Source organism: Homarus americanus, unplaced genomic scaffold (genome assembly GCF_018991925.1).
Source record: "Homarus americanus isolate GMGI-L3 unplaced genomic scaffold, GMGI_Hamer_2.0 scaffold24523, whole genome shotgun sequence".
Taxonomy (NCBI): Eukaryota; Metazoa; Arthropoda; class Malacostraca; order Decapoda; family Nephropidae; genus Homarus; species Homarus americanus.
Genome location: NW_024744357.1, coordinates 1,606,201 through 1,625,681, shown reverse-complemented (window position 1 = coordinate 1,625,681; position 19,481 = coordinate 1,606,201). Strand labels below are relative to the sequence as shown.

General features: G+C 37.8%; 1 protein-coding gene across 1 annotated transcript; it reads right to left on the bottom strand.

Annotated features, from left to right (window-relative positions):
* Nucleotides 1–16,866: 16,866 nt before the first annotated feature.
* Nucleotides 16,867–17,647, bottom strand: LOC121877856 (cuticle protein 21-like). The gene is made up of 3 exons (XM_042383762.1): nt 17,621–17,647; nt 17,354–17,455; nt 16,867–17,216 (listed from the first exon to the last, which is right to left on the bottom strand). The coding sequence occupies exons 1-3, from the start codon at nt 17,630–17,632 to the stop codon at nt 16,968–16,970; spliced, it is 363 nt and encodes a 120-aa protein (XP_042239696.1). The 5' UTR covers nt 17,633–17,647; the 3' UTR covers nt 16,867–16,967.
* Nucleotides 17,648–19,481: the final 1,834 nt, after the last annotated feature.

The following is a 19,481-nucleotide window of genomic DNA, read 5'->3' as shown; positions in this document are numbered from 1 at the left end:
TATAGTCCATATACCTTCGAGACATACATACAGTTATACATACATTCATACAGGCAGAGAGGGAAGGAGCTGGTGTATGGGGGGGTGGTAAGATGAGACTTGACAGGGTTCCATATATGTGGTGTTTAAAAGTCTGTGATTTTCTCTCCTCGTTACCAATGTTTAATTATGAGGCAGGAGCAGCGTACACTCTCTCCCTGCTCAAGTCTTTTTGTCCATAACTGCATAATATATATAATGGTTACCCCTTGTGTAACGCGGTTGGCCAGCCCAAGGGCCACCTAGGCGTGAATTTGTTTAAGGTGTAAAAGCTATCGCCAACACAACAACCACACCCTAAGTTAATGAGCTGCTTGACCCAGTGTCGAGGAATAGTCCGAGAAGACCGGACAACTCGCTAACTGCACTGGCTAATCATTACCTCGGAGCACGATCCGCAAATCAATTAACATCCAGGTTCCCAATTACTGCTGGGTAGACAGAGGCAAATGGCGTAAAGAAACTTGCCTATAGTTTCACCATGCCGACAACTGTACATACATACATACATACATACATACATACAAACAGGAAAATGATGACTGGTGGGGTGGGGAAGGACTCAGTAGGTTGTGGTTGGTTCGACAGGTTCAGTGAGATGGGTGTGTTGACTCCATGCTTGGTGAAAGCTCTTGGCTGCCTCGCTCTCCTTACTGCTGATTTTACAGTCGTGACACACACACACATTATATATATATATATATATATATATATATATATATATATATATATATATATATATATATATATATATATATATATATATATATTTGTTCACTTAAGGTTATTATTATTCATTTATTCAAGTATCGCTTCGTACTATATTTTATTAATAAATTTATTTGGTCATTCACTCATCACACACATAGCCTTTTATTCTATATATTTCTATTTATTAATTTTATATTAAATTACTTATCTAGTTTTGTTACCTATATCTAGCTTATTATGTAATATTCAATTGATTTGTATTTATTCATTTAATTTAATGCTGTTTTTATTCATTCTCTTTGTCACTTTATTTTTAATCATATCTTTATTAATTATTTCTTTATTTATCTGTTAAGTGTCTATTCCTTTTTATTTGATATTTTATTATTATTTTTTTATTTGACATCTTATTCCGTTCTTCGTATATTGTTTGTCTAATATTCATCTTCTGTTGTTTATTTCCTAATGGAGATTTACTCGTTAACTAGTCACTAGGACTATTTATTCAGTAACTATAGGGATACGCTTACCAGAGCTTCGTTGAATCTTTGTCTCGTTGAACATTTGTCTTGTAGAATCTTTGTCTCGTTGAACATTTGTCTTGTAGAACCTTTGTCTCGTTGAACATTTGTCTTGTAGAATCTTTGTCTCGTTGAACATTTGTCTTGTAGAATCTTTGTCTCGTTGAACATTTGTCTTGTAGAATCTTTGTCTCGTTGAACATTTGTCTTGTAGAATCTTTGTCTCGTTGAACATTTGTCTTGTAGAATCTTTGTCTCGTTGAACATTTGTCTTGTAGAATCTTTGTCTTGTTGAACATTTGTCTTGTAGTATCTTTGTCTCGTTGAACATTTGTCTTGTAGAATCTTTGTCTCGTTGAACATTTGTCTTGTAGAATCTTTGTCTCGTTGAACATTTGTCTTGTAGAATCTTTGTCTCGTTGAACATTTGTCTTGTAGAATCTTTGTCTTGTTGAACATTTGTCTTGTAGAATCTTTGTCTCGTTGAACATTTGTCTTGTAGAATCTTTGTCTCGTTGAACATTTGTCTTGTAGAATCTTTGTCTCGTTGAACATTTGTCTTGTAGAATCTTTGTCTTGTTGAACATTTGTCTTGTAGAATCTTTGTCTTGTTGAACATTTGTCTTGTAAAATTTTTGTCTTGAACATTTGTCTTGTAGAATCTTTGTCTCGTTGAACATTTGTCTTGTAGAATCTTTGTCTCGTTGAACATTTGTCTTGTAGAATCTTTGTCTCGTTGAACATTTGTCTTGTAGAATCTTTGTCTCGTTGAACATTTGTCTTGTAGAATCTTTGTCTCGTTGAACATTTGTCTTGTAGAATCTTTGTCTCGTTGAACATTTGTCTTGTAGAATCTTTGTCTCGTTGAACATTTGTCTTGTAGAATCTTTGTCTCGTTGAACATTTGTCTTGTAGAATCTTTGTCTCGTTGAACATTTGTCTTGTAGAATCTTTGTCTCGTTGAACATTTGTCTTGTAGAATCTTTGTCTCGTTGAACATTTGTCTTGTAGAATCTTTGTCTTGTTGAACATTTGTCTTGTAGAATCTTTGTCTCGTTGAACATTTGTCTTGTAGAATCTTTGTCTTGTTGAACATTTGTCTTGTAGAATCTTTGTCTTGTTGAACATTTGTCTTGTAGAATTTTTGTCTTGTTGAACATTTGTCTTGTAGAATCTTTGTTTCGTTGAACATTTGTCTTGTAGAATCTTCGTCTCGTTGAACATTTGTCTTGTAGAATCTTTGTCTCGTTGAACATTTGTCTTGTAGAATCTTTGTCTCGTTGAACATTTGTCTTGTAGAATCTTTGTCTCGTGGAACATTTGTCTTGTAGAATCTTTGTCTCGTTGAACATTTGTCTTGTAGAATCTTTGTCTCGTTGAACATTTGTCTTGTAGAATCTTTGTCTCGTTGAACATTTGTCTTGTAGAATCTTTGTCTCGTTGAACATTTGTCTTGTAGAATCTTTGTGTCGTTGAACATTTGTCTTGTAGAATCTTTGTCTTGTTGAACATTTGTCTTGTAGAATCTTTGTCTCGTTGAACATTTGTCTTGTAGAATCTTTGTCTCGTTGAACATTTGTCTTGTAGAATCTTTGTCTCGTTGAACATTTGTCTTGTAGAATCTTTGTCTCGTTGAACATTTGTCTTGTAGAATCTTTGTCTCGTTGAACATTTGTCTTGTAGAATCTTTGTCTCGTTGAACATTTGTCTTGTAGAATCTTTGTCTCGTTGAACATTTGTCTTGTAGAATCTTTGTCTTGTTGAACATTTGTCTTGTAGAATCTTTGTCTCGTTGAACATTTGTCTTGTAGAATCTTTGTCTTGTTGAACATTTGTCTTGTAGAATCTTTGTCTCGTTGAACATTTGTCTTGTAGAATCTTTGTCTCGTTGAACATTTGTCTTGTAGAATCTTTGTCTTGTTGAACATTTGTCTTGTAGAATCTTTGTCTCGTTGAACATTTGTCTTGTAGAATCTTTGTCTCGTTGAACATTTGTCTTGTAGAATCTTTGTCTTGTTGAACATTTGTCTTGTAGAATCTTTGTCTCGTTGAACATTTGTCTTGTAGAATCTTTGTCTTGTTGAACATTTGTCTTGTAGAATCTTTGTCTCGTTGAACATTTGTCTTGTAAGTCTTTGTCTCGTTGAACATTTGTCTTGTAGAATCTTTGTCTTGTTGAACATTTGTCTTGTAGAATCTTTGTCTTGTTGAACATTTGGCTTGTAGAATCTTTGTCTCGTTGAACATTTGTCTTGTAGAATCTTTGTCTTGTTGAACATTTGTCTTGTAGAATCTTTGTCTCGTTGAACATTTGTCTTGTAGAATCTTTGTCTCGTTGAACATTTGTCTTGTAGAATCTTTGTCTCGTTGAACATTTGTCTTGTAGAATCTTTGTCTCGTTGAACATTTGTCTTGTAGAATCTTTGTCTTGTTGAACATTTGTCTTGTAGAATCTTTGTCTCGTTTGGTGTTTGTCTTGTGATCTTTGTCTCGTTGAACATTTGTCTTGTAGAATCTTGTCTCGTTGAACATTTGTCTTGTAGAGATCTTTGTCTTGTTGAACATTTTGTCTTGTAAGTCTTTGTCGTTGAACATTTGTCTTGTAAATCTTTGTCTCGTTGAACATTTGTGCTTGTAGAGATCTTTGTCTTGTTGAACATTTGTCTTATAGAATCTTTGTCTCGTTGAACATTTGTCTTGTAGAATCTTTGTCTTGTTGAACATTTGTCTTGTAGAATCTTTGTCTCGTTGAACATTTGTCTTGTAGAATCTTTGTCTCGTTGAACATTTGTCTTGTAGAATCTTTGTCTTGTTGAACATTTGTCTTGTAGAATCTTTGTCTTGTTGAACATTTGTCTTGTAGAATCTTTGTCTCGTTGAACATTTGTCTTGTAGAATCTTTGTCTTGTTGAACATTTGTCTTGTAGAATCTTTGTCTCGTTGAACATTTGTCTTGTAGAATCTTTGTCTCGTTGAACATTTTGTCTTGTAAATCTTTGTCTCGTTAGACATTTGTCTTGTAGAATCTTTGTCTCGTTGAACATTTGTCTTGTAGAATCTTTGTCTTGTTGAACATTTGTCTTGTAGAATCTTTGTCTCGTTGAACATTTGTCTTGTAGAATCTTTGTCTTGTTGAACATTTGTCTTGTAGAATCTTTGTCTTGTTGAACATTTGTCTTGTAGAATTTTTGTCTTGTTGAACATTTGTCTTGTAGAATCTTTGTTTCGTTGAACATTTGTCTTGTAGAATCTTCGTCTCGTTGAACATTTGTCTTGTAGAATCTTTGTCTCGTTGAACATTTGTCTTGTAGAATCTTTGTCTCGTTGAACATTTGTCTTGTAGAATCTTTGTCTTGTTGAACATTTGTCTTGTAGAATCTTTGTCTTGTTGAACATTTGGCCTTAGAATCTTGTCTCGTTAAAGACATTTGTCTTGTGGAATCTTTGTCTTTGTTGAACATTTGTCTTGTAGAATCTTTGTCTCGTTGAACATTTTGTCTTGTAGAATCTTTGTCTCATTGAACATTTTGTCTTGTAGAATCTTTGTCTCGTTGAACATTTGTCTTGTAGAATCTTTGTCTCGTTGAACATTTGTCTTGTAGAATCTTTGTCTTGTTGAACATTTGTCTTGTAGAATCTTTGTCTCGTTGAACATTTGTCTTGTAGAATCTTTGTCTTGTTGAACATTTGTCTTGTAGAATCTTTGTCTTGTTGAACATTTGTCTTGTAGAATTTTTGTCTTGTTGAACATTTGTCTTGTAGAATCTTTGTTTCGTTGAACATTTGTCTTGTAGAATCTTCGTCTCGTTGAACATTTGTCTTGTAGAATCTTTGTCTCGTTGAACATTTGTCTTGTAGAATCTTTGTCTCGTTGAACATTTGTCTTGTAGAATCTTTGTCTTGTTGAACATTTGTCTTGTAGAATCTTTTGTCTCGTTGAACATTTGTCTTGTAGAATCTTTGTCTCGTTGAACATTTGTCTTGTAGAATCTTTGTCTCGTTGAACATTTGTCTTGTAGAATCTTTGTCTCGTTGAACATTTGTCTTGTAGAATCTTTGTCTCGTTGAACATTTGTCTTGTAGAATCTTTGTCTCGTGGAACATTTGTCTTGTAGAATCTTTGTCTCGTTGAACATTTGTCTTGTAGAATCTTTGTCTCGTTGAACATTTGTCTTGTAGAATCTTTGTCTCGTTGAACATTTGTCTTGTAGAATCTTTGTCTCGTTGAACATTTGTCTTGTAGAATCTTTGTGTCGTTGAACATTTGTCTTGTAGAATCTTTGTCTTGTTGAACATTTGTCTTGTAGAATCTTTGTCTCGTTGAACATTTGTCTTGTAGAATCTTTGTCTCGTTGAACATTTGTCTTGTAGAATCTTTGTCTTGTTGAACATTTGTCTTGTAGAATCTTTGTCTCGTTGAACATTTGTCTTGTAGAATCTTTGTCTCGTTGAACATTTGTCTTGTAGAATCTTTGTCTCGTTGAACATTTGTCTTGTAGAATCTTTGTCTCGTTGAACATTTGTCTTGTAGAATCTTTGTCTCGTTGAACATTTGTCTTGTAGAATCTTTGTCTCGTTGAACATTTGTCTTGTAGAATCTTTGTCTTGTTGAACATTTGTCTTGTAGAATCTTTGTCTCGTTGAACATTTGTCTTGTAGAATCTTTGTCTCGTTGAACATTTGTCTTGTAGAATCTTTGTCTCGTTGAACATTTGTCTTGTCGAATATTTGTCTCGTTGAACCTTTGTCTCGTTGAACCTTTGTCTCGTCTAACCTTTGTCTCGTCTAACCTTTGTCTCGTTGAATGTTTTATCTTCGTGAACATTCGTGTTTTGTAGGAAGAGGAAGAAGAGAAGGAGAAGAAGGGGGTAAAACAGGAGGAAGAAGAAGAAGGAGGCGGGGGAGGAGGAGGCAACGGAGAGAGAGAGAGAGAGAGAGAGAGAGAGAGAGAGAGAGAGAGGCATGGCTTGTACCGAAACATGATAATTTACGTATGTCAAAAGCACTCACAAAAATTACGTGGCAAATACTTGAAAAAGAAAACACGACGAACCTAACATTAACACCTTTGTATTCTCCCAGGCGACGTGTGACCTAGACAACACACACACACACACACACACACGCACACACACACACACACACACACACACACACATACACACACACAAGTAAAAGAAACCGAAGCGCGTGATTGAGTAGTTGGGAGCAGTTTTGACGCAATCTTGAGCCGATTTTATCTCTCTGTCATGTAACTTACCTGGATCGTGGTCAAGGGCGTTAGTGTCATATGTTCTGCTTGTTAACAATGTGTGTGTGTGTGTGTGTGTGTGTGTGTGTGTGTGTGTGTGTGTGTATGTGTATGTGTGTGTGTGTGGCATTAATACTTCTCTTATATTTTCCTCTTGTTCTTTTTCTTGTTTATTTTGCTCTTGTTCTTAATATTATTCTTGTTCTTGTTTTGTTCTTCTTATTCTTCTTCCTTTGTTCTTGTGCTTCTTCTAATTGCTCTTGTTCTTGACTTTCTTCTTGTTTTGTTCTTCTTCTTCTTCTTTTTTCTCTTGTTCTTTATTTTCGTCTGGTTTTTGTTCTACATACTTAACAACACACACCGAGAGACAGTGTTACGGGCTGATACATCGCATCACAACACATCACAACAAAACACATCACATCACATCACAACACCTCACAACACATCACATCACATCACATCACATCACATCACATCACATCACAACACATCACAACACATCACATCACACCACATCACAACACCTCACAACACATCACATCACATCACAACACACCACATCACATCACATCACATCACAACACATCACATCACAACACACCACATCACATCACATCACATCACATCACAACACATCACATCACAGCACATCACAGCACATCACAACACATCACAACACATCACATCACATCACAGCACATCACATCACAGCACAGCCTCTGAGTTTTATTTACCTACACTAAGGAAGTCTGATGATAAGGTTCTGTGTTTGACTCAAAAGACGCTTTCTGGTTCACCATAGCGCTTAACTTCCCCTTGCCTTTATTTACAGGGAAGAATTTTTACCTTTTTTTTATTAAATTTAAAGTCTAATTATAAGGGATTTTAGGAATGACTGATTTCTGTAGGCGGGCATAGGACGTGGCCATATCTAATCTCACCTAACCTAACCTGAATGAATTTTTTTTAGGTACCCTTGAGCAGTGATGTAATTATTATTATTATTATTATTATTATTATTATTATTATTATTATTATTATTATTATTATTGGTGTTGTTGTTGTTTATTTGTATAGGGTTTAACAAAGTCAACTCAAACACAACTCTTACATTTACCTATATTTATCCTCTTTACTATATCGAAATCATCGTTTACCAACCATGTTTTTGAAATCTTCACAATTGTCGACACTGTGAGGAGTTAGTTCTTAAAATAGGACTTACAGTGGTGCTGACAAACAGACCTACACGACGCTATATGTCACAGTTCTATTTACAAAACCCGCAAGAAAATTGGGCGACCTCAATGCGTGTTGTAAGTAGTGATCCACGGTATGAACACAACATGTTTGTGTATGTGTGTGTGTGTGTGTGTGTGTTTTTGTGTATGTATTTTTTTCTTATTTGTGCATGTGTGTATTATGTGTACATGTACTGTACAAGTGTTATGCGTACTTATGCACGTGTGTATGTGTAATTAATATCTATAAGTATGTATGTGTATTGAATGTAATAATAATAATAATAATAATAATAATAATAATAAACGGTTTATTAATAGAGTTGCAGCCGGTGGCTGAAAATATACAGACTTACATTTGATTTAGACATAATGATTTAGTATGCATTGAATACATTTACAGGGCTGTGCAGTACATAAATCAGGAGTTGTTTATTATTTTAACAATAGATGGGATGGTGCTGTTCTTATATCTATCGGTGCGGGCTCTTATGGACTGAATTTTGTTGTAGTGGCGGACTGCGCGAGGTGGGTGGGGGGCTGCAGGTGGCAGGAGGTGGCGATGGCGAGGGTGATGCAGTAGTCCACGGCCAAACCTTTCCAGTGCTTGGTGGTGGAGGTCACTGAGGGATGGCGGAGCGGAGCTAAGGGGAGGAGGAGCTTGTCGCTAGAGAGACACAGAAAACAACAACACGTAGCACTAGAAAAAAAATAGGACGTCCCTGAGTAAGTTCCGAGACGAACTGGTGTGACAGGCGATAAACGGGTGAAAATGAAGGGTAATTTCCTTAGTAGATAGTTAAGTGAGCTATTCACTCGGTCTACTGAGGCGATTGGTCCAGACATTAGTGACGTGAGGCGGCGACGAGCCTTACTGGGCGAGGTCGTTGAATAGGGTCATGTAGCGATTATTTTCATTTTTTCCCATTATACAGTAGATCCAGCTTAAACCTTCATTCTAGATAGGTTTAGCTATGATTTGAGGCACTCGTGCATAAACTGCTTATGAAGCTTGGTGATGTGAGGGATAAAGCCAACACAGTATATAAATGAAAGAAACTGACACCTGCAATGGTAAAGAACAGATAGCCATTTAGGTTAGTGTGTCCAAGTGAATATTACGTTTTTTCTGTTCGTAATCTGCCGTTTTCTTTGATTCACTCGCTGCATGGATGAAGAAAGTCGGTCAGCACCACAAAAGGGTCCGCTGAAACACGTAGTTATCTGAACCTGGCATGATGGATACATCTGATTGCAGGTTATGTTCAGCCACATGTTCACTCGATTATGATTTTGATCAATGATGGACAGCGGCTTGTGGTTCTCTCCTATATGTACTGTACAGTATATACATATTTTTGGAATTGCTATACTCCTTTATCTTGGCTATATCAATTATAACCCTTTCCATACTCCAACATCATTAGTATTTTCTTCTGTTTTGCTAACATTCTGATTTATAATATTTGGGATACATTTATATTTATCTAATTAATAAGAAGTAATGTCAAATACAATATTTATTTAAACAAAATTTTAGTATAATAACAAACTTATAGTTATTTTCCAAAATAACGCGAAAATTTTTGTCTGAGTAGAGATAATCTTACTTATAAATGCAAAGATTGTGGGATGATTGTGATTACTGGGAGCAGGAGAGACCAACAAACAAACAAGTGTCTTTGTTGTTATGATATAAATTACAAGTCAAGGATGAAAGTCGGTACCGAATTGTTCACATTAAGTATAGTCGACATCTCCATCACCCAGGAATTACTGTACATTTAAGGGTAACCGTAATTATTTTACACTGTAGAGCATCATAAGTCAGGTTTTATTACTGTCAAATATAACTCACATTACCGTATGTCAGCAGCTCGGGTTTAGGTAGAGTTAACCAAGCGTCGTGCGTCCTGTCTAAGTCATTACTGTCCCCCTGTGTTAAATGTGTGATTCCTCATATTCCCTTCAGTCTAAGGTGTTATTATATCTTAATGGTTGTACAGTCTGTACAGACCCCCCACCCAACCCGGAGCTGTCTTACCCAATGTATGATAGAGTCTGTGGGTCAAGGATCGGACTACACAGCCACATCCAGTGGCACCGCCGACAACATCCCTAGTTCACCACTCATCATCATCATCGATTTCATAATGAAGCAGAGTCATCGTCGGCTACGACGGACAGCCTTATGCAAGTAAGTGTGTGTGTGTGTGTGTCTCTACGTGTATTTGAGTACTGCCAGTATATTTGCTTACTTGAGAAAGTACATAAAACTATGCACACTATCCAAACACACACACTACTTTGCTGTCACTCGGAATCGAGTATGACGATCATCCAGATATAGTTTATTAAAGATGTCATCCTTTTTGGTGGGCTCTCAGATGACACGTGTGGAGGGCTACATCTAGTGCGGAAGTGTCTTTGGAGCTGTAGTTTGTCTGCCTTGGTATGCAATCTGGCTAACTGGAAAGTATTGACACCTTGTGTGGTGCTCCTCCAAGCGTTGCGGTGTGGAGTGATCGCCTCCCAGGTGAAGGGGTTGATTTGGCACTTTACAGGTTTGTCTTAAGACTATCCTTATATATTTTCCGTTTCTCGCCAGCGTTACGTTTATCACTCGTTATGTGACTGTAAAGTAGCTGCTTTGGCAGTCCATGCGGGTAACATGGCCAGTCCAACTTAGTTGTTCATGGATAATGGTAGCCTCGATGCTCCTACAGTTGGTGTCAGTGAGAATACTGGTATTTGTACTCTTGTCTTCCCAGCGAACTCGAGGAGGGAACGTAGACTATGTTGGTGAAAGTTTTCAAGTGCCTTGAGGTCCCTTCTGTATGTGACTCATGTCTCGCTGCCATATAGCAGGGTGGGGAGGACCACTGATCGATATACGTGCAGCTTTGTAGATAATTTCAGCTCTCTACAGCTGAAGACACAGGTGGGAGGCAAAATACTGAAAGTGGGTAACATTAGTCTCTACCTTCCTATGGCCCTCCTATTCTCAACTTTGCCCATTAACATTTCTGTTATTATCCCCTCATCCCTAATTATATGACTAAAGTATCAAATTTTTCTCTTTCCGTACATTTCACGTATTTCTCTGGAGGTTTGGTTAATTTTAGTAATTTTCCATTTGTTTTCCTGTCAGTGTAGTTTATTCTTAACATTCACCTATAACACCACATTTCAAAGACCTCCAACTCTCTTTCTAGTGTTTGCTGAAAGTGTCCATGTTTCTGACTCGTACAACAGTCCTTGTCATATTAGGGTGTGTCATAGGAGGGAAGATCAGCTAAAACTAATGGCCCATCACTTTTTTGGTAGATTTTAGTGTATATAAACAGAAAATAATTTCAGTTTCAATATTTTGCAAACTTTTGCTAGGTAAATTTTAGCGTGAAATTTATCGAAAATCTAACGTACAGCTGCATTAGTGCATTACAATTAAATAGTGAACATTGCTTTCTGACTTCATTCTTTAACAACCCAACTAACAATATTTTTTCTGTTTCAGATTCTGATGCATTTATAAGTTGATAATATTTGCGATGGCTGCTTGTGTCAGGACGAGGAACCAAAAATCCAGCCATCTCAGTCACTATCTTGGGTCTAGGAGAGAGCTCCTGAAGTCGGAGTTGCCTACATTGAGAGATGCTTTGAGATACGGTGTTTTAATCAGGCAAATCAGTGAAAAGAACCAAAGAACTTACACAAACAAAGACATTGCCAGTGATATGACCAAAGCTGTCTTGGCACAGTACACTCTGGCTAACGCTCAGTTCAAGCCTCCAGTCATAACAAGTCAGAAGAAGATTAGTGAGAGACTCTAGCCAGTTGGAAAAGGCAAGAGATATCTCTCTTGGGAGAGGAAAACTTGCAGTTAGGACAGCTTTGCCAAGCAACTGACCAGTTATTTGACATAATTACTTGCAAGTGCCCAATTGTTCTCTGTCCTGAGTTTGGATGCGATCGTGACTGTAAATCCGAGGCCCACATCTCCTGTATTTGCAAGCGTGAACTGAAGATTCCCAGTGATCGAACTGGCATTTGTCAAAGCACAGAGAGAGAAGACTGGCAGTATAGGGGCTCTCATGATTTCTAGCCAAGATATTCCGGAGTCCAAGAGACAGGAGGCTGCCACTGAGAGACAGAAGAGGAGAAGAGTTGCCGAGGAAAAGAGACTTGAGAAGGCCCAGGGTGAGGTAAAAAAGGCCGATGATTGGAGTCAAGCTGATTCAGAGTTTAATGACTTACATAACATAAGAACATAAGAAAGTGGGATACTGCAGGAGGCTGACTGGCCCATACAGGGCAGATCCCTTTCACACCCATCCCAGCACTTCCATGTGCCTATCCAACTTCGTCTTGAAGCTCCCTAGCGTCCCCGATCCTACTATAGCACTCGGTAGCCTATTCCACATATCCACAACTCTATTACCAAACCAGTGCTTGCCTATATCCTTTCTGAATCGGAATTTATCTAATTTAAAGCCATTTGTTCTAGTTATTTCGTTATTACTGAGCTTCAGAACATCTTCCATTTTACCCTTGTTAATCCCACTTACCCACTTGTACACCTCTATCATATCTCCCTAACTCTACGCCTCTCTAATGAATGTAAGCCTAAGCTTTTCAGTCTTTCTTCATATGGAAGGTTTCTAATATTATGGATCATTTTTGTCATTCTTCTTTGTACTCTCTCCAAAGAATCTATGTCCATTCTATAATAAGGACACCAGAACTGAACCGCATAATCCATGTGTGGCCTCACTAATGCTAGGTAAAGTTTCAAGATAACGTCAGCAGTTCTGTTACTCACAGACCTAGATATGAACCCAAGAACTGTTTGCCTTGTTGCGAACGCTAATACATTGTTTTCTAGGTTTCAAGTCGTTGCTAAAAATACACCTAGATCTTTTTCACAAACTGAGTTTTCTATTTCCGTGTTACCTAGTTTATACTTAACGTTTGTATTCGTCTTCCTATCTGTAGTACCTTGCATTTATCAGTATTAAAATTCATTTGCCAGTCTACTGACCACTCATGTAAGGTATCTAGATCTCTTTGAAGGTGTTCAAAGTCACTGTCTGAATTTATCACTCTCCCATTTTGGTATCATCTGCAAATTTACTAATCCTACTAGTTATGCCTAAATCAAGATCATTAATGAATATAACAAACAGCAGAGGGCCTAATACAGATCCTGGGGAACTCCGCTTTGACCGCACCCCAGTCTGACTTTAATCCATTTATGCTGACTCTTTGTTTCCTACCAGTTAACCATGACCTAATCCATTTTAATACTGATCCACCTATTCCATGTGCTTCTACCTTCCTTATCAATCTCTCATGAGGGACTCTATCGAATGCTTTACTGAAATCTAAATAAATTATATCATATGACTTATCATTATCTACCGCTTCAAATACTTCTGAGAAAAAGCTAAGCAAATTTGTGAGACAAGAACGTCCCTGGTGAACCCGTGCTGAGAAGAATGAATTAAGTTGAATGTTTCAAGGTGGCTTCTGATTTTTGTAGCAATAATTGACTCTAGCAACTTGCCTATGATTGACGTGAGACTAATGGGACGGTAATTTGATGCTATTGATTTATCACCCTTTTTGAAAATCGGAACTACATTTGCAAGTTTCCAAGCTTCTGGCACTAGGCCCGATTCTAATGACTTCCCCATGGCTGATCCGAGTGCTGACCAGGAGAATGGTGACTTTGTCCCTAACCCAGAAAATAATGATCCCAAACCTTCCAGGCATAAGATTCGAAATAGGAAAGATATCCCGAGCATAGCTCTGGCCAGCATGCGACACCACACTGGTCTCAGAGAAACTGCAGAGATAGCAACAGCTGCCTGATTGACGGTGGTTTGATAACACCTGATGATGTTCACCTGGTGATAGATCATAACAAAGGAGAGCTCAGGAGAAACTTGTCAGTAACCTAGAAGAGGAGTTTGATAAGGGATAAGAGAAAATGGAATCAATTGTTTGTTCTTTGATGGGAGAAGGGATGACACTCAAAGTGTTCATGAAAGTTGAGATTCTGACAAGTTGTTCCCTGCCATGGTGAAGGAGGAACACTACTCCTGCTGCAGTGAACCAGGAGGGAAGTATTTGTGGCATTTCACTCCAGAGAAAGATGACATCAGGAAACCAGCTGAGATAGTGGCAGATAACATTGTGAACTGGCTCAGAGAGAACGTAGACCAGACCCTGCAGGCCATTGGAGGGACAGCACCAACACGAACACAGGGCAAGGGGGGGTCATACAGTGGATAGAGCGAAGATTGGGAGGAAGCTGGTCTGGATTGTTTGTGACCTCCACACCAACGAGTTGCCACTCAGACATCTGATCCAGGAGCTGGATGGCAAGACTCTTTCAAACAACAGATGGTCTGGTCCTCTTGGCAAGATGCTGGACTCTGCCACTGAGTTAGAAATAAACCGAGCTTTGAAAAATCACAGTTGGCCCTCCACTCGTTTGAGCTTGCACATACTGTCATTGGCGACCTGAGTACTGACCAGTACTATGGTTACATGATTTGCAGTGCCATCAAAACTGGGGTCATGCCTGATAGACTTGCTTACCTGCAGATAGGTCCAGTCTCACATTCTAGGTGGCTCACAACGGCTCTCAGGTTCTGCAGAATTTGGGTCGCTCATCATAAACTGAAAGGGAACCAGCTTCACAACCTGAGACTTATTGTCCAATTCATCGTGAGTGTCTACTTGCCAAATTGGTTCAACACCAAGGTCAAGTCATCGTTCTCCGAAGGTCCGAGGCATGTTCTCTTCCAGCTTGAGCTCCTGAGGAGTCAGCCAAGGAAGGTTGTTCAGATTGTGGAGCAGACTGTGAGGAGATCTTCCTGGTATGCTCATCCCGAGGCAGTTCTGCAGACAATGCTTTGCAGTAAGGATGAGGAGGAGAGAAGAGTGGCATTCAAAAAGATCTTGGATATGAGACTTATGAGAGGATCTGGGCATGACGAATCAGTTGGTGACGATTCCTTCAGGGTCAGGAAGACTCCTGAAGTCAATCTAGGTGCCAAGACCCTCACTAATCTCATAGATCTGGATAACATCCAGGCTGGCAGTGAGCCCCCTCTTACCTGCAGCCTCACCAATGTTCAAGTCAGAGCTTTCCTGGACAACCCCATGCATGTCCCTGCCTGGCCCTCGCACACCCAGAGTATAGAGCGTTGTGTACAGCAAGTGAGCGAGGCCAGCAGTCACGTGTACAGCCAGGAGAGGAGGGAAGGCTACATCCGAGCTCAGGTGGTCAGCAGGGAGGTGATGAATAGAAACAGAAGCAAGAAAGACATGTTCTCTATGGTGTGCAGCAACACCGGGTCGTAGTAGTAAAACCGGTTTTTGTATTTGATGATTTTGTTTTCTAAAGGAATATTAAATTCAATAAATGTGTCAAGATTATTCGTTTCACTATTCTGGATCATTTTCATCCTAATAAATTAATCTGATACATTTACTTTACTTTAAATAAGCTATTTAGTGGTGTTCATAAAAGGGTGGGAATACTGAATTTTCATAAGATTTCAAGTTAAAATTTACCTAGCAAAAAATGAAAACTTTTCAAATCTGAAGATATCACATGATTCTGCACATAGAACTACATCATTAATACCATGGGCCGATTTTTCAAACTCAAAAAAAAAAAAATTCGCATTTATATGACAATGTCATATAAAGCCTTTCAGTAGCCATTTTCTCAAATTGAAGTTAATATCCATTTTCATTACGTCTTTTAGAGTATTAAATGCTGTTTTTGTTTGCCCTATTCTTTCTACTATCGCAGCTAATGTTATTACCCATATACCCACTTGTTTAAGTTCTCTGTTGCCAACCTTAATATTTGTTTTAGGATTTATTTCCAATGTGGAAACAACTATTTTTTTTTGGTTTTTACAGCATTAACTCTTAAACCACATTTTTCATTGTTTTTTTCAGAAATCTGTTAACGAGTTTTTGTAATGCCTCTTCACTATATTTGATAAAAGTAGTATCATCTGTATAGCGGATATTTGATATTACTTTACCATTGACTTTTAATATAACTTTTTTCATTAAGAATTCTGAATATATATTATACCGTACACTGTTGGAGATAGAAAACAGCCTTGTATTACTCCCTGTTTAACTGTGAACCAATTAGTTAGTTCATTATTTATTAACACTGCAGTCTCCTGGTGCCAGTAAAGATTCTTTAAAATCCTAGCATCTACTTCATTAATGCCTATATTTCCAAGATCTCTATACTTTTTTTTGTGCTTTAGTTGATCAACACCTTTTTCAAAATTAACATAGCAGATGTACATATTTCTTGGGGTTCTAAAGCCTTTCACTCAAAATTCTGAAACCAAATAGAGCTTCTAGTTCCCTTTCCACTCCTAAATCCATTTTGTTTTTATAGATAACTCAAATTCTATTTCAAAATTTATTCTACATAAAATTATGTTTAATAAGAAATTGCAGACATGACTTATTAAGCTTATTGTTCTGAACTGGGTGCACTCTAAGGCCCTGGCTTTTTAGGTAATAATACAAATATTGACTTTTTGAAGCCACTGGGAAGGTCTACTTTGAAGTATATAAAATTACATATTTTAGTCAAACATATCCGTTTCTTATGTCTACTCTATCCTTATCATAGTAAAGTTCTTCCACGTAATCTGTCAAGCTCTCTTTTATTTTTTCTGTCTCAAACAGTCAAGCATTAATAGTTAATATCATTTAGCTTAGAACATGACAATTTGACGATCTCTCCTCCCGTCCGTCTTAGAGCTGTTCAGGTGAGGGACGCGAGCTAAGTATTTAGTAAACATTCACTTTCTTTATAACTATATCTATACTCATCTATATCTGCCTATCTAACGTCGTACAGGAAAGAAAACATTACACTGATGCTTCTCTTAGTAGGGACAATATAACTGTCCCTCAGTCTACATGACACTAGTCCAAAGGTACAGACAGGTTCGTGATTGGTAGAACTTGAGCTCATATTCACTTGTCTGTCTTGTAAATTTCTTCGTAATAACTACATCAGGAATCTTAGAAATACATCATATGTTTCTGCTTGTCATGTATATTTACAAAGCAATAATATGGCACACACTGTTATTCTCAATAAATATTATCAGTGGCATTTATTATTTGTATTTTTTTTATCTAGGCGTAGGGAGCTGGGGTGTAGGAGGGCTGGGGTGCTGGGTACTGGGCCTCACCCTCGTAGCTCACCTCGGCCACGTACCCGGAGTCACCGTTGACAGTGTAAGCGACCCTCTGCAGGCGACCGTCGGGAAGCAGCACGTAGTAGGAGCCCTGGGTGTTCTCACCGTCACGGGACTCCTGGTGGCCGAAGTCATTGCCTGAGAGGTCGTCCTTCACGGCCCAGTTGAAGTCGTACTGGGCAGGAGCCTGAAACAATGTTGTTTTTTTGTTATGTCACTTAAGCGGCCACAATCATATTGATCAATTACACATACATGTTAATATTGTAACGTCAACTACTTGGTGTTTTCATGGTGAAACACGGACAGGTGGGCAGTACTCACCACAGGAGAAGGGGCGCCATAGCCGGCTGTGGGAGCATTGTAGGTAGGGGGAGAGTCAGGGCGGGCCAAAGTGGCTACCACAACAGCTACCAAAACCAAAGCCTGTAAGAGTTTTTCAGTGTGGATGATTTATAACTCATGTAGAAGTAAGAAGTATTTCCTTTATATAAGTTACACATGATAAAATATGAAACTATAAAGGGTGATTTTTGACAGGGTAACAAGACAATATTCCTGAAACTGCACAAGACAAACTCCCAACAATACCTTGAAAGACATGTTTATTGTTGAAGAGGAGTCAAACTGATGCTCCCGAAGGGATGCGTAGAGTTTATATACTCCAGGCTTCACCCTTTGTGCCGTGACGTCATAACCTTGAGAAGGAAAAGGGGATGATAATCCACACTCACGACCAGCGGGGAAACATTTTACATATATAATTATTTACCACTCCTAGTATTACTACCACAACTGCTACTACTAATACTATTACTACTGTAACAACTGTTATTACCATAACTACTTGAAATTCCATTACTCTATAGAAACGATTCTTCTCATCATCGCTTCTGTCGTTATTAGAGGAAATAATGAAGCAAAGTTTATGTTTTATGAAGAGAAGTCCCAGAAAAAATAATAGTAGACAAAGACACGCTAAAAATGTGGCCACTTATAAACAACTGCTATTATTTTCTTAAGTGAGTGCCACCACCATGGACAAAACACATGTCAGGACGTGCCAACTTTACCAGAAACATCTTATAGCGTTTTAGTTTTTTCGGTATTGTTTCATTAATGTTGACACGCTCATAGTTTGTTGGTCACTGAACCTCGACATACTCCTATACACAGTGAAATGGGTTCAGTTTTCTCCATAACCAAATTGACGACAAAATAAAATATATACATAGTAAGATTTACATGGTCACCACTTCAAAGAAAAGATTGAAAAACACTTCCAAGGTAAATTTTCTACTTATTACCGCATTATAAAAAATAAATTTGTAACAAATGTTTACGAATCATTATAATTTTAGAATATACTGGATGTTTAATGACCCGCCCTCAGTATGTTGGGATAATATAAGTTTGGTGTTTTCCATCCGTCTATGTGTGTCCGTCCGCCGGTTCGTCCATTCAACCCAAATTTGTTGTTCGTATTAAGAGAAAATTCCCGAAGTAAAATAAAGAAACTATATCGTCTTCTTTTTGTAAATCAGTTGAATGAATGATAAAATGTTTAAAGTTTTTGCTTTAAATTTGCACTATTGAGAGCTTAGTTTATCTTAAAGGTTATAATATATAATTTTTTGTTATGACTCTCTGCTGTACTCTAGGAGAGGAAATACTCAATTCTCACGACTTATTCTATAATTAACAAAAGTCTAAACAGATTATCCTTCCTATCCCTTTCACTACGGGAATGCTAACTTTCATATATTATTTGGCTAACGACAGACAATTTAATTCAGCATAGAAGGGATTGCTAAGCTAGTTCCAAGTTTAGAAGCTCCAACAACTTTCCCTGAATACGAATTCGCAACTTTTCGATTTACAACAGGTACTTACTTGCTGCTAGGTGAACAGGGACCAAGGAGGCTAGGAAGAGTGTCCAAACAACTTCTGCCGGCCCGGGAATCAAACCGTGACATCTTCCTTGCGAGGCAAGAACGGTACCACACTACCACCAGCGCCCCTTATTAGACAAATTTTACAATTAATGACGGGACGTACTGGTACTGAACTGCCTACTCAACGCTGCAGACTGAGAAAATGTAATAAACTCTTGCAGTGTTTTTGAGTTTCTGTAGACTGGTGAAGATCTCCTCTTATAGATGATAAAACTTTCGTCAATGTTTCTCTACTGCGTGTTTTTTTTTCGTTTATATAATTTTAAAGTTTTTCAATTGAAGTGATTGATGAGATGAATTGAAAACCCATTTGCAAGTACTTGATGGAAACTCCTGAAATTCCAACACAGAAATACTGATATTTCCATAAATTACGGTACTGTGACATATACAGCAAGTGATAAGTGAACTAAAAATGGCTTCAGTAGACCTAACGCCCTCATTGGGTCATTACGAACACGGGACATTGAAGCCAAAGCCATTTTTCAGTAAAAAAA